Below are 15,151 nucleotides of genomic sequence, written 5' to 3'. Positions count from 1 at the left end.
TTTGTAAATAAACAAAGACTCTGTCATCCTGTTACCTGTTGGAGGGAGAAAGTCAGAAAAGAAACATGTAAATAAAGTGCCTGGTAGTGTCAAGTATGATGAAAAATAATAAAACAAGATAAAGAGAAAAGAGTGATCAAGACGAAGATAAGATTTTAGATGATGTGATCAGGGAATGCACTTCTCAGTCATCTGAGATCTGAATGGAGAGAGAAAGCAGATCATGGGAAGCTCTAAGAGATGTGTGGCATAGGCAGAGGGTTTTGCAAGTGCCAAGGTCCTGAGGCAGAAGAAGGAAAGTGGGGCTAGAATGGACACAGCTAAGCAGAGAGCAGCAGGAGAGAGGGCAGGGCCAGATCATGTACAGCTTTGGAGGCTATGCAGATAGGAGTTCGAATTATATTCTTAGGGTGATTGTAGAATTTTATGAAGGAGGAATATGATCTGATTAGGCTTTAAAGAGGCATGTTGTTCTACTGGGCAAAATATGAACTAGTGAAGAAGGCAAGAGAAAAATGGAGAGACCAGTTAGGAAGCTATTGTGATTGTCTGGGTGAGCAACATGGACTCAAACCAGATGATGGCTTTCCTACATAGCACGCTGGCCTTAGCTCTGTCACAGAACTCATCGCAATAATGATATCATTAAAAAGTGGCCATTTATATCTTTCTCCTGCACTTTTCCATTCTGTAACCTCAGATATGGAATGAGGGATTGGCAAGGGGGATGTGGAGCACAGTGCAGCTGGGAGAAACATTTCAAATGAAAAAAACAATGATAGAGATAAGTCCAAGATTGCTGTAAAACAGGGATTATTAACTTGGCACCCTAGGAAGTCTGTGAAACGTTGTGCAAAATGTGTGCATATGGATATTTTCCGTGGAAATAACCCACAGATTTCTATCAGATTGTCAAAAGAGCCTGAAACTCTTAAAGAAAACCACCAAGTAAGCATCACTGACAAATTGGGAGAGTGGTATTGCCATTTATGGAATCACAAGTGTTTAATCAAATTGCCGCATGGTTGTGTCAGATAGTTGGTATTATTTGACACCGTCTCTAACTTCTCAGACAACTACATTTTTAAAAATTGTGTAATTTATTTGGATCTTACGATGGTACCTGTGCAAAGTGCAGGTAACCCAAAACTGTTAGTCAACTGAAATTCAGAGTTTCTTAGAATTATTTACAGCAATATTATATAAATGCTTTTCCTTGGGTTTAAAAAAATTATCCCTTTAATATGTAAGAAGGAAAAGGATAAATGAAGTGTTATATACATAAAAAAATACATTTAGGAAAATATAGAAAAGTTTTAGTTTCTCTAGTAATGAAGAAATTCAAACTAAGCATCACAGTTCCACCTTATCTGTTAAATTAAGAAAACTGAATGATTTTTTTTAAGTGTTGGCAGGATTCGGGGCTAAGTGTTGCACCAGCTCATTTCTGATGACTTTGGAAATTGGCCAGGCCTTCTGCAAAGCAACCTGGTATAGGTTAGGGATCATAAACTTGTTCACACAGTTTGATCCAATAATTTGATTCCATGATCTCAATGATATGATTATTAACCAAAGGAGTAAATATTTATAGCTTGTTATGGCAATGCTATTCATCAGAGTGAAAATGAAATAGTAACCTAAGTATCCCATAATAGTAAACTGCACCAGTAGTGTATATTTAATAGATACTGACATGAATATGATATATAGCTGGTGGAATTCAAGTATTTGAACTCTTTATACAAAATAATATTGAGTGAAAGCTTAGCACAGATATAGACCAGTTGCAATAGTGTAGATCATGTTTGTACATTGGTAAAAAGCAGGAAATTGTGCATTGATGTCAATAATTGGTGCTGCAATTTGGAGAGAAAAATCTTTTTCTCTTCTAAAATGTGTATTAAATATCCAAAAGTCACATATACTCACACAGAGAGAGTATCACCTGGAGGTGGGGGGGTTTGCACAATATTAAAGGTAAGAGTTGCTAAAACAAACTAAATATGGCCCGAGAAGGACTCTGTACTTCCATATTTGAGTCCTTGTGGATGAACTGCAACCTAACTTAATAGGTAGACAAAATTGAAAACCTAACTTAGGAGTTTGCGCCTGTAACAGTAGCTGAGTCTTGGCCAATCCCAGCAGTGGTACTTCAGCTACTCATACACTGCTGAGTGTTCAAACTGTGTTCAAATAAGGCAAACACTGAGCTGTAACCAATCTAGCTCTATCTGTGCCTTACTTCTGATTTCTGTAGGTCACTTCCCTTTTTTATCTATAAATTTGTTCTGACCACGAGGCATCCCTGGAGTCTCTCTGAATCTGCTGTGATTCTGGGGGCTGTCTGATTCGCAAATCATTCTCTGCTCAATTAAACACCTTTAAATTTAATTCAGCTGAAGTTTTTCTTCTATCAGGGGCTTGGGGCATGGACTCTGAAGTCAGACAGACTTAGTTTAAGTCCTGAGTTGATTAGTTCTATGACTTTGAACAAAATTTATTCTCTCTAGGCCTCGCTTTTCTAGTTTATAAAATGAGAATAATAATATTATCTTCATTAAATTATTGTATTAAAAGAGATAATGCAAAGTATTTGGCAAATAGCAAAGGCTAGATATGTCTTAGCTAACATTATTATTACATGCTTTGATTTATTGATTAACAGAATATTTTTGTGTTAATTAATATGTGTCAGGCTCTTCTTCTTTTTTTTTTTTTTTTTAGATGTATTCTTGCTCTCGTCAGCCAGGTTGGAGTACAATGGCATGATCTCGGCTCACTGCCACCTGCGCCTCCTGGGTTCAAGCTATTTTCCTGCCTCAGCCTGCCGAGTAACTGGGATTACAGGTGCCTGCCACCACCCAGCTAATTTTTGTTTTTTAGTAGAGACGGGGTTTCACCATGTTGGCCAGGCTGGTCTTGAACTCCTGACCTCGTGATCCGCTCACCTCGGCCTCCCAAAGTGCTGGGATTACAGGTGTGAGCCACCATGCCTGGCTGTGTCAGGCTCTTTTCTAAGAAAGAAATGATATGTCTCCTGGACTAGTTGAGTAGTTTGTATTAAGCGGGTACTGTATCTTATCATTTTCTTGTCTTCTATCTAAAGTACCTAGCAAGGTAACTTACACATAGTACTTAGTAAATATCTATTAGATAAATGAAAATGTGTTGCTTTTTTCTTAAAAATGAACAGTTGTCCACCAATCTTATTCTTCCATACGGAGGGTTCCCCACCCCCCACCAAGGAAGAGTCACCCTACGGATATTGTATACTGGCTGTTGTCCTCCTGTTATTTGCTGAAACCATATCCTTGTTTTACTTCCAAGGAATGCAAAAATCCCAGGAATTCCCTAGGAATAGGGAATGTGGTTAAAACATGAGACTCAGAATCACCAGCCCAGTTTCAGTGCTGACTGTCTCCTTATGCACAGTGTAACCTTGGGCCAATCCTCAATTCCTTCTGTCTTTGAATCTCCATCTATGAGTTGGGAAGATTTCATGTCATGCCTGCTTCTCAAGAATTTAAAAAGAAGCTTCCAGAAATCAACATCTTAGATAGAAAGGCAAACTCTTATTCTTTTATTACAAATGATTATTGGGGAAGAAAAATAGAGAAGAAAGGGGTCAGAAAATCTCATGCCAGTGACTGATTTTTTTCCATATAATGTGTATCTCTCTTTATTTGCTGGAAAATTCTAATCAAGGAAAATACTATGAAGACAAACCACAACAGATTAAATAAACAGACCTATGTGTTTCTATGTAGCAAGGCATATGCCAATATAAAATCATCAATACAACATTTTCAGCATAAGATGGGAGAGGAAGCTAATTAATTATTTATATATTTTGTTGTTGGTTTGTTTTTGTTTTTGTTTTTGTTTGTTTGTTTGTTTTTTTGAGTCAGAGTCTTGCTCTGTCGCCCAGGCTGGAGTGCAGTGGCATGATCTCGGCTCACTGCAACCTCCACCTCCCGGGTTCAAGCGATTCTCATGCCTCAGTCTCCTTAGTAGCTGGGATTACAGGTGCCCACCACCACACCCAGCTAATTTTTGTATTTTTAGTAGAGACAGGGTTTCTCCCTGTTGGCCAGGCTGGTCTCCAAATGCTGATCTCAGGTGATCCACCCACCTCAGCCTCCCAAAGTGCTGGGAATACAGACGTGAGTCACTGCACCTGGCCATGTTGGCTGTTTTTAAATTCTGACCATCCGATGCAGAGTGAGGTGTATAGGCTGGAAACTGTACTTTGACCTCCTAAAACTGAGATCTCTGGTTTTCTTCCATATCCCATATTACTTTCCTTGTCACTGGGGTCACAGATGTGTTGTACAATAGAGGGGAAAGAGCAGAGAGCGCCCTATGATCAGAACAATGGCTGCTTAAGAAGGTGATGCAAATGTTTAAATATACAGACCAAGAAGCTGATGGATGGAAGGTCTCTTACCGAGTACTGCTTTCCTGTCTCCTGGCTGTCTGAAATGGGGACACCTGTCCTTGAAACTCCAAGTATCCTTTGTCAAAGACCCTCTTTTGTTGCCAGATCATGAGAGTCTTCTCACATCCCAAATGTTCCAACAAAAAGGAATCAGATACTTTGATTTGATGAAAAATTATTCAGACATTAAGATGGAAGCCTGGGAAAATTTTCATAACACAGTGCTGAGTACAGCATTCTATATGAAGTGGCATACACTATATAATTTGTATTATCTATTTGTGCACACATACACTTGGAAAATATTGTAAAGAAATATATACTGATATTAACAGTGACTACTCTGAGTTATGAGATGTTTTGCTTTCTTTTTTAATTTGTCACATTTTTGGCATGAACATTCATTATGCTTTTGAATCAAAAGTACGGTGAGAAATAATAAGGTGCTTCTGTTTAAAATGGTATAATTTTCACTTTAACAGGGAGCAGGTTTTATGGCTAGTGGTAAAACAAGCATGCAATCAGGTAAGTTAAAAGTTCTATATTAGAGAGACCTGATAGAAATCAGGTCAAAGGGGTTAGTAACAGATGACATAGAGTCAACGTTAGATGAGAATTCATTGTTTTACTTCTAAGACCAGAATGATTGTAAAATCTAGAGTAGATCTTAGCACTCAGCTAGACTTAACTCCCTAATTTACAGATAAGGAAACTGAATCTTACGGAAGTAAAGTGATTTTCCTAAGTTCTGGAAGTGAGATACCAGCAGTCTAAGCTTTCTAGACAGTCGTTCCTTTTTTACTACCTGGCCTCTGAAGCCACCTAGTTTTGGCTCTGTTGCTTGTTTACAAATCTGGGTAAGTCTGAGAGATCCTTTCTGATGCAGAGTAATTGTAGAGGGTTTATTCTAACCCCATCTAAGGGAATTTCGGAAAACCAAATTAGTTCTAAGACAGTTGTGGGTGTCTGCTCCTCTGAAATAAAAATCGAAGACCCAGGATCTGATCTGGCATCTGCCTGAAGCCTCTTTTCTGTGTCAAAGATCACCTGGAGACCAACTGGACTGATAACATCGGACAGTATCTGGAAAAATTTTAGGGACATATTCTAATTTGGATCATTTCCACCAGTTGTCATGGCAATGTGGCAGCACTGTCTCAAAGTCTGAATCTGACCATTGCCAGAAAAGGCCTTAATTCTTGGCTTATTTATGATGTGTTCATCAGAGAAGTCAAAGTACTTGAATGACATTTTCTATCAGCAAGTACATACCAAGTGAGCACTGCTCATGAACTCAACGTGGTGCTGAAAACCGCAGAACCGCAGAAGGACCGTAGGATATGTTTCTGCTCTCAGTGGTGAGTACATTGGACTGAGAGTTGAAGGAGCAGCCTCAGGTTTGCTCCTAATTGGTTCTGTGCCTCTGGGCTTGGGTTGCATCTTTAAAGCAAAGGTGACATTACTATGTAATACATTATTTCAAAGCAGCTAAAGGCTGAATTGTAGAGAAGATTAACACACATGATTTTTCATCCAAAACAGTGTGGAAGAGCATGCTGGGTTGCCTACCTGATAAGAGAAATGTCAGAGAGTAGTGGCTTAGGTCAGGTGGTTCTCCACAGGGGCGCTGGGGAGGGGAGGCGGGTTTTTTCAATTAGACATAACTTGGGAAGGATTTGGTTTTGAGGAACAATGTTGGGTGGAAGTAAGTCTTGAGCAAGGTTTATGCATTCTCATGGTTAGCATGAGATAAGAGTTCTGAGGCAGTTCACGGTGAATGCTGCATTTAGAAGAGGAATTTATTTTAGGGAATTTAATGTTTAGAAATTCCCTCAACAAAAAGAAGAGTTCAGTGAGAGCAGAGTTAGTGGTTTACTGTTTTTCCGCTAAGTAAGTGTATAGGATAAATATTATGTGCCTACTCTGTGCCAGGCACTCTTCTAAGTGTTTATTGTTCATTTATTTTTTTGAATCTTCACAAGAATGCTCTAAGTCAGCAAATGGAAGTACCAAGCAATCAGGTAGTGTGTCCAAAGTCTCACAGCTAAGTGAATGGCAGACCCAGGACTGAAACTGATCATTCAGATGCTTCTTTTCTGTGTCCTAGTATTTCTAAAAGATATTTGTAGAAAACATGGCATTTGTCTCTAAGAGATATTAACACTGGTCCTTCCTGCTCCATTGAAATTATGGATACTTCCATAGACTCCCTGGTCACCCACAATGATTTTGGGGATGGTAGATTTTTTTCTATACCTTGCATATAAATTAAACTTAACAAGGAGCCATTGCCAACGCTAATATCTCAAGAATCTGTGGTGGGTTTTAAACGCGTCAACTCTGCCTGTGAAATTCTGCGCACACAATCAAGTACAGATGGGGTTGAGAGCTGAATTGCAAGTGAAAGCTGGAATGTCCTTATTCCCATTCTGAAGCACCAGGGCTCTGGGAGGTGCATGTCTCCTTCAAAGCTTCCAATACCTTGCCAGTCTTATGTGATGCTCAGAGAGGCAAGAATGACTCTTCCTCATCATTACCAACAACAACCATCAATAGTTATTGATCACCTCTACTGGGCCAGATGCTTGGTGATGGGTGGAATACCAAGACGGGTAGGATAAAACCCCTAGCCCTTAAAGTTTAGGCTCTAGAGACAGATAACCATAATCCAGGGCAATGTCTCCCACGTGTCATAGAACTTGATATCTCTGCTTCTGGATCTGGCCAGTCTGCTTCTTAAGCATCTCCTGCATATCTCCAAGATGAAACAAAGGGAAGGAGGCAGAAGTTCTGGCCAGTCGATGTAACTGTGGCTGCATTTTCCATGCAAAGCAGGTTTGAGTCAAACTAGGCAGTTAATCCACCCTGACAATCGGGGAAAGTGGCCAGGCTGACACTGGATAGTTAAAGAGGGTTTTTGAAATGGTATATAATCATCTCTCAGTATCTGTGGGGTATTGGTTCCAGGACCTCCTGCAGAAACCAAAATCCATGAATGCTCAAGTCTCTGATATAAAATGGTGTGGTATTTGCACATAACCTATGTGCATCCTCTTGTATACTTTAAGTCATCTCTGGATTACTCTTAATACCTGATACAAGGTAAATGCTATAGAAGTAGTTATTGTACTTCATTTGTTTTTTACTTGTGTTATTTTTTATGGTTGCATTGGTTTTTTTTGTTTGTTGGTTGGTTGGTTGATTGGATTTTTGTTGTTGTTGTAGTTTTGAGACATGGGTTTCGCTCTGTCACCCAGGAGTGCAGTGGCGCGATCATGGCTCACTGCAGCCTCGACCTCCTGGGCTCAAGCAGTCCTCCTGCTTTGGCCTCCCAAAGCACTGGGATTATAGATGTCAGCCACCACACCCAGCCTGTATTGTTATTTTTTATTGTTTTATTTTCCAAATATTTTTGATATTGTGAAGGGATGCCAGTTTTGGTGGTTGGTTGGGGGTAGGGCCTGAATTTTCCTAACTGAATTTTCCTATCACTTATTTGTTGCTGAGTTTGCTACCGCTGTCCCTACGATAGAACTGTTCAGTGGGGTTCCAGCTGATGTTGATTTTACTTTTTTAGAGCCTCCTATTCCCTTGGATCTGAAACCAGCACTTCCCTTGCATGTTTACAGACATGCAGTTCCCTATCTTTATGGACACATATCCACTCCTACAGGGTCCACAGTGCCCTGTAGATCATGGCCGTAAAGTATCAGCCCTGATTCCTCTTTGGCTTTGTTTTCAGAAGCCTGTGACTTCTGAACCAAAGTCAGCCTCCAATCTGAGGCTGGGATAATGACATATGCTGAATGGAAGAAGTGGGAACTGATTGTTAAAATATTTGAACAGCACAGGAAACAGGAAGCAATGAGAAACAAAAGCACCCTCCAGCTCTGAGTCACAGGGCCGTCTCCTCTGCCAGGCCATGTCAGCCACAGCCCAGGGTACATGTAATTGGGTTATAGATATTATTTGGCCCGGAGAAAAAGCTGTCCGTCTGAGGATGTTGTATGCCAACCACTTTAACTAGAAAGATAACAGAGCCACTATCAAAGAGCCTCAAACTTCAATTTCAGTCTCAGAGAGTTCTCAACAGGATGCTCTGGCTAGAAATTATTAGTTCTTTGCAAGGGCTTGGAGTCCACTAGTATAGACTGAGCTGTTACTTTTTACTGGCAATGCTTCATTTTTAAGTTTTGTTCACTATTATTTAAATAGTAAATCAACAATCTTCCATAATTTTGCCATTGGGCCTAACCACTTATATAATCACAATGTACATAAAGTATTGTTTTTATGTTTTTAATTGTGGCAAAATATGCATGACATAAAATTTACCATTTTAACCATTTTTAAGTGTATGGTTCAGTCGTCTTAACTATACCCACCTTATTGTGCAACTGACCAATCTCCAGAAGTTTTCATCTTGCAAAACTGAAACTCTACACCCATTAAACAATCACTTCCCATTTCCCTCTTCCCTCAGACCCTGGAAACCACCATCGTATTTTCTATTTCTATGAAATTGACTGTTATATTTACATCATATAAATGGAATTACATAGTATTTGTCCTGTGGTGACTGGCTTATTTCACTTAGCATAATGTCCTCAAGATTCATCCATGTTGTAGCATGGGTCATAATTTCCTTTATTCATCCGTTGAGGGACTTGTAGGTTGCTTTCACCTTTTAGCTATTGTGCATAATGCTACCGTGAATTTACATAAAGGTTTTTTTGTTGGTTTTTTTTTGAGACAGAGTCTCACTCTATTGCATAGGCTGGAGTGCAGTGGCGTGATCTCGGCTTACTGCAACCTCTGCCTCCGGGTTCAAGTGATTCTTGTGCCTCAGCCCCTCAAGTAGTTGGGACTACAGGTGTGCAGCACCACGCCTGGCTAACTTTTGTATTTTTAGTAGAGACATGGTTTTGTCATGTTGGCCAGGCTGGTCTTGAACTCCTGACCTCAAGTAATCCACCTGCCTCAGCCTCCCAAAGTGGTGGGATTACAGGCATGAGCCACCACGCCCAGCCCCAATTTATATAAAGTTTTATAATCTACCTTTTTACTTTCTGTCATAATATCTGTGTGTATATACAAATAATATGAATTACATATATTATCTATAACATATAGAATGTAAATTACATGTTATATATGTAATCTATAAATATAATTACATGTTATATATGTAATCTATAAATATAAATTACATGTTATATATGTAATCTATAAATATAAATTACATGTTATATATGTAATCTGTAAATATAAATGATATATTTATTTTTATATATACAATTTTTTCCATCTTGATATATAGTCCTCATTATAACCTTTTTTTACATCTGTTTTAAGGGCCACATGACAGTCCTTCAAGCTCATGCACTTAAATAATTTCTACAGTCGGACATTTGAGATGTTTCTAGTTTTTTTCTAAATCCTATGACAAAAATTTTGTACCTATGATTTCCCTCCCTTCCCCCATATTTTAGCATACCTTTTTAGATAGATTCCGAAGAAGTGAAATTACTGGGTCAAAAGCAACATACATTTTATAACTTAAAAGATAAAAGATAGAAAGCCGCATTGCTTTCTAAAAGAATGGTATTTCCCTAGCTACTAACAGTGTATGTGAATTTCCATTCCACAGTACTCACAGCTTTTTTTTTTATTCTATGATTAAAGGGAGGAAGTTGAGTGCTCATTCATTTTTAATGGACAACAATTTGATTATTAATAGTGATGGGCATTTGTGAGGAGACCCCAGACTTGGCCAGCCTGTGAATACTAGCACGGTTACAGTAAACTGAGAAAATATACCTATTTGATCTAATATGTATTATCCCTATAATATATGACTATGTATTAGAAACATGCCCAAATAGTACGTAATCCATAAACGATAGTTACTGTTATTGTTGCTGTTATTCTTATTATTGCCCAACATGTGATGATTCTTAGTCTATACCTGCTTTCCCAGGCCCTCAGTTTCCCAAAATCATGATTTCCCAGTTTTTGGGGGGCATCCCCAGTTAGGTGCTGTCTCGGAACATTCCTGTGAGGCTGCTTTACCCAAGCCCTCTGCCTCTAGTGCACTCTATTGGACACAGTTACACTATGCCAGAGGCTGTCAACCCTCAGAGTTCTAACACTGTACCTAATTAGGGTGGAGGGCATGGTGGCAGCATTGTCACCTGGACTCCAAAAAGGATGTTGCCTTATGCCCAGAGTCTTGCAAATATCTTTATTAATACAGTTCCTCCATCTTTTGGCCCTAACCCCCTCATTCCCTAGAGGCTCAGGCCACAGGCCCTGCATGTAAGTGGGGGGCAGTGTGCCATGTTCCCTGTAGGGAGTGGACAGTGGCACCCCAGAGATGTCCACCTCCTAATCCTGGAACCTGTGAGTATGTTGCCTTGGTAGTCCCCTATGGTAAAAGGGACTTTGCAGATATGATTAAGGATCTTGAGATGGGGAGGTGATCTTGGAATATCTGGGTGGGCCCAGGGTCATCCCGTGAGTCCTTACAAGTGAAAGAGGGAGGCAGAAGGCTCAGAGTCAGAGGGAGAGTTGAATATGCATTGCTAGTAGCTTTGAGGGTAAAAGTGGCTAGGAGCCAAGAAATGCAGGAGATCTCTGGAAGCTGGAAAAGGCAAGGAAACAACCATCCCCCAGAATCTCCAGAAGGAATGCAGCCCTGTCGACACCTTCATTTTAACCCGGTGTGATGTATTTTGGACTTCTGACCTCCAGAACGGCAAGATACTAAATACGTGTTGTTTTAAGCCACCAGATTGTAGTAATTTGTTACAGCAGCAAACTATAGCAATGAATACATTCTGCTGATGTCTTTGTTTCCTATCCCTATTTCTCGCTCTAGGTTTACATTTTAAAACTGTTTCCATCTAGGCCGCACGCTGTGGCTCGCGTCTGTAATTCCAGCACTTTGAGAGGCCAAGGCAGGAGGATCACTTGAGGTCAGGAGTTCGAGACCAGCCTGGCCAACATGGTGAAACCCTGTCTCTACTAAAAATACAAAAATTAGCTGAGCATGGTGGCATGCACCTGTAATCCCAGCTACTCAGGAGGTTGAGATTAGAGGATTGCTTGAACCCAGGTGGTGGAGGTTGCAGTGAGCCAAGAACATGCCACTGCACTCTAGCCTGGGTGACAGAGCGAGACTCTGTCTCAAAAATAAAAAAAATAAAATTAAAAAACTATTTTCTTTTTTTTTAGCGTTAAATCGAAAGTTCCCTAGTTAATTCCCACAATTAGGAGGGGCCCACCAGTTCCACAAATAGGAAATCTCTGCACTGCTCTTGCTCATAAAGTGTATTTGCTTTTTCATAAATTGTTTATGTTCTTTGAGCCACCAATGGTTTAATGTCAGAATAATATAGATCATTAGAGCCTCTCAAGATCCCACAAGGAACTGCACTTTCTCCTGTAGTTAACCATCCAGTCATCCATGCAAGAAATATTTATTGGATGCTACCATGTATCAGGCACTGAGCCAGTATTGAGATGTGAAGACACAGTGCATAATCTAAGCCTTTACAGAGGCCACAGATGTTGGGTTTTTATGGCTTGAGAACAACATACATTGTTTCTTTCCAGGAAGCTAACTGGGGTACATGGAGCCACTTTGACTAAGTAGCAAGGAACAGGAACTGCACACTGGTTCCATCTTGGCTTCCAATTTGTATTCAGACCCAGGCAATAGTTAAAGAGTTCGATGATAGATAAGCACAGATGCAAAACAGTGCAGTCCAGTGCCTCTTTGCTTAGGCTAATATCTGCCCTCTCTTTATCCTCTCCAGCCCTGCCTTCCTGCCTTTGACGCAGGGAGCTAAGGGTCTGAATGAACCCTGTTGGAGGTTGCAATTAAATCTTTGTGGACAAAGGCACACACATGCACACATACACAGAATCCTCAGATAACAGGAGGCAATAAATCCAACAGCACATCCACGTTCAGAGAACAGCGTCCCTGCTGTCTTGCTAACAGCTGCCAATACCTCACTGAGTGCCTCACACCAACATGGGCTCCAAGGTAAGATTTTTCTCTCTCCGGACAAATTTAATCTTTCCTTGTGATTTGTGTCTCTCTCAGAGGATTTTGACTGTTAAGTAAAGTTTACTATTGATTTGTTGGCAAATTCCTGGTTTTGTTTGTTTTTGTTTTGGGATTTGGGTGTGTGTGTTTCTCTCTCTTTGTAGTACTTACTTCATTCACTATGTTTTTTAATTTTCCATGGCTTGTCTTTTATTCTTATCCATACATATCCTAAGTCAATTTGTATTCAGAAATACCTCATTTATACAGAGAAATGAAGGATCTTAAGTAATTGCATGCATTTACTGGTTAAAACTTAACTGAGAATTTGGTTCACTTAGGACCTTGGTCACATTAATCTGTAGTAGTGAGAGGGTTCTTCCAGCCCTGGGCTTAGAACAGAGTACCTCAGTGTTTGGGATACTCCCAACACCTGAGGCTGACTACTGAATTTCAGTGATAATCATTTAAAATTATTTACTTCTTTAATTACAGAAGTAGCTCATTATTGAATATTTAGAAATACACAGAAGATAACTGAAGTCATTGATTATAAATAACTGGCATTTGAGTATCTCTCTACTCTCTCAAAAATGTGCCCATATATTTATATTTAGACAATTGAGATAAAGCTGAAAACACAGTTTAATTTCCCTTTTTTACTTAACATTATAGTAATAGTATTTTCTGTATCATTAAAATTATTTGAAAATATAATTTTTAAGAGCTGCTTAATAATCCACCATTAACATGTTTGACTTTTTTCACTAAGAAAAATAATTCTGCAATTGATCATTTTGAGTATAAGTCTTTGGCTGCATCTCTGACCTTTTTTCTTTTTTAGGATGGGTTCCTTGTAGTAGAGTTACTAAGTCAAAGAGTATACAATTTTTAGGGCCCGATAGATTTCATGATGGTAATCTATTTTAAAATTTAAATGAGTGATATTGTTGATACCACAACAGAAGCCACGTCAAAGAAAATGAAATTCTCCCCAGAAACTCTTATTACTTGAAGTTTGACAAGGTACTGTGACTTAATGCTGACTAATGATATGAAATCCTAAATAGAAAACTAATCATGAAAGTCAATATTTTATTTTCACAGATGAAGTCATCTTTCTGATCAGGGGTTTGTAGGTCAAACAAAAGAATGAGCGTGCTTCTAGAACCACAGAGCAAGGGAACATGGTAGAGGATAAGCCGGCAAGTTGAAAAGCTTGGGATTTCATCCCAGTTTGACACTAACTGTGCAACCCCAAACAAATCTCCTAACCTCCAGAGGCTCGGGTTTCTTGTCTATGAGATGAAGGTTGGTCTACATCAGTGTTTCTCAGTGGGCAGCCCAAGTGAAACTGTGCCACATGAAATATTTTGGGGTAGCACCTAGAACAAAGGCCATACTTTTTTTTGCATGCCACATAAAATAACTTTTTGAAACATGATATCAATATCTATGTTGGTTTTAAAAATTTTTTGAGAGTTAGGGGTCTTGCTATGTTGTCCAGGCTGGACTCAAATTCCTGGGCTCAAGATATCCTCCCACCTCAGCCTCCCAAGTAACTGAGACTCCAGGCACATCCCACCATACCTGGCAGTATCTCAATATTTTAAAAGAGTGGATCTAGAGGAAAAAGATGAAGTAAATGATAGTACAGGTAGTCCTCAGATATGACATAAACCATCAAGGTGATAGGCAAATAAATGTCGGATGTTTGAAAAACACAGGGTTAAGTGATCTGTAGACCATCTATTTTTATCTGGATTTATACCTAGCCATTAAATTCAAGGGAAATTAATGGCTAGATATAAATCCAGACATAAATAGCTAGTAAGCGATGCTTACCAGGAAGGCATTCTGGGAACCAGGTAGCGTTATTGAGATTTATAAGAAGTGAACAGTGATACAGACACAGAGATGTTTCCAAATATCATCCTACTACTTGCAACCCTTTGCACTTTTCATTTTAGTAGTGAGTTTCATTCGTCTGGGCAGACTCCCTCCCCTCTTCCATAAAGGCTGCAGGAGACCTGTAGCTGTCACAGGACCTTCCCTAAGAGCCCGCAGGGGAAGACTGCCCCAGCCCGGCCATCACCATGCTCCGGACCGTTCTGGATGCTCCCCAGCGGTTGCTGAAGGAGGGGAGAGCGTCCCGGCAGCTGGTGCTGGTGGTGGTATTCGTCGCTCTGCTCCTGGACAACATGCTGTTTACTGTGGTGGGTACGTTTGGGAGTCTTTGTGCTGAGGGTTAATTTGCTGTGGGCCCCAGCAGGCAGTGTACACCCTGCTTGAGTTCAACAGTGAATCCATCTGAGAATTTTCCTTTTTATGCTCAAAAACACACAGAGGTTGTTGGGGACTGGAAAAAAAGCCCTGCAGAAAATGGAGTCTGACACTTGTCAAACACAGCTAAAAGACTCAGGAGGTTCAAAGAGCAGGAGGTCCAGAGAGGGTCTGACTGGAGAAGAGGATGGCCCGGAGCCAGAACTGGCTGTGCTTTTCTTTCTCCCCAAACTGTCTTCTCAAGGTGCTAATGACTCCAAGTGCCTCTGAGGCAGCGAGTTCTTCTCACAGGGGTGCCTTTCTGGCCTCTGCTCTATAAAAACAGCATATTTTATTTGGATATCCGATTTCTTATCAAGACCTTGCCTTAC

At 40.0% G+C, this 15,151-nt stretch overlaps 1 protein-coding gene across 1 annotated transcript in view; it reads left to right on the top strand.

Annotated features, from left to right (window-relative positions):
- The first annotated feature begins 12,114 nt into the window (after positions 1–12,114).
- The window catches only part of SLC18A1 (solute carrier family 18 member A1), a 38,690-nt gene continuing 35,653 nt past the window's right edge, over positions 12,115–15,151 (top strand). Inside the window, exons 1-2 of the mRNA XM_024345076.3 lie at positions 12,115–12,494; positions 14,468–14,717. Coding sequence (XP_024200844.2) covers positions 14,594–14,717 — 124 coding nt within the window. The 5' untranslated portion in view covers positions 12,115–12,494; positions 14,468–14,593. The remainder of the gene's footprint in view (positions 12,495–14,467; positions 14,718–15,151) is intronic.

Source organism: Pan troglodytes, chromosome 7 (assembly GCF_028858775.2).
Source record: "Pan troglodytes isolate AG18354 chromosome 7, NHGRI_mPanTro3-v2.0_pri, whole genome shotgun sequence".
Taxonomy (NCBI): domain Eukaryota; kingdom Metazoa; phylum Chordata; class Mammalia; order Primates; family Hominidae; genus Pan; species Pan troglodytes.
Note: the sequence above shows the minus strand (reverse complement) of the source record. Positions and strands in the feature narration are given on the sequence as shown.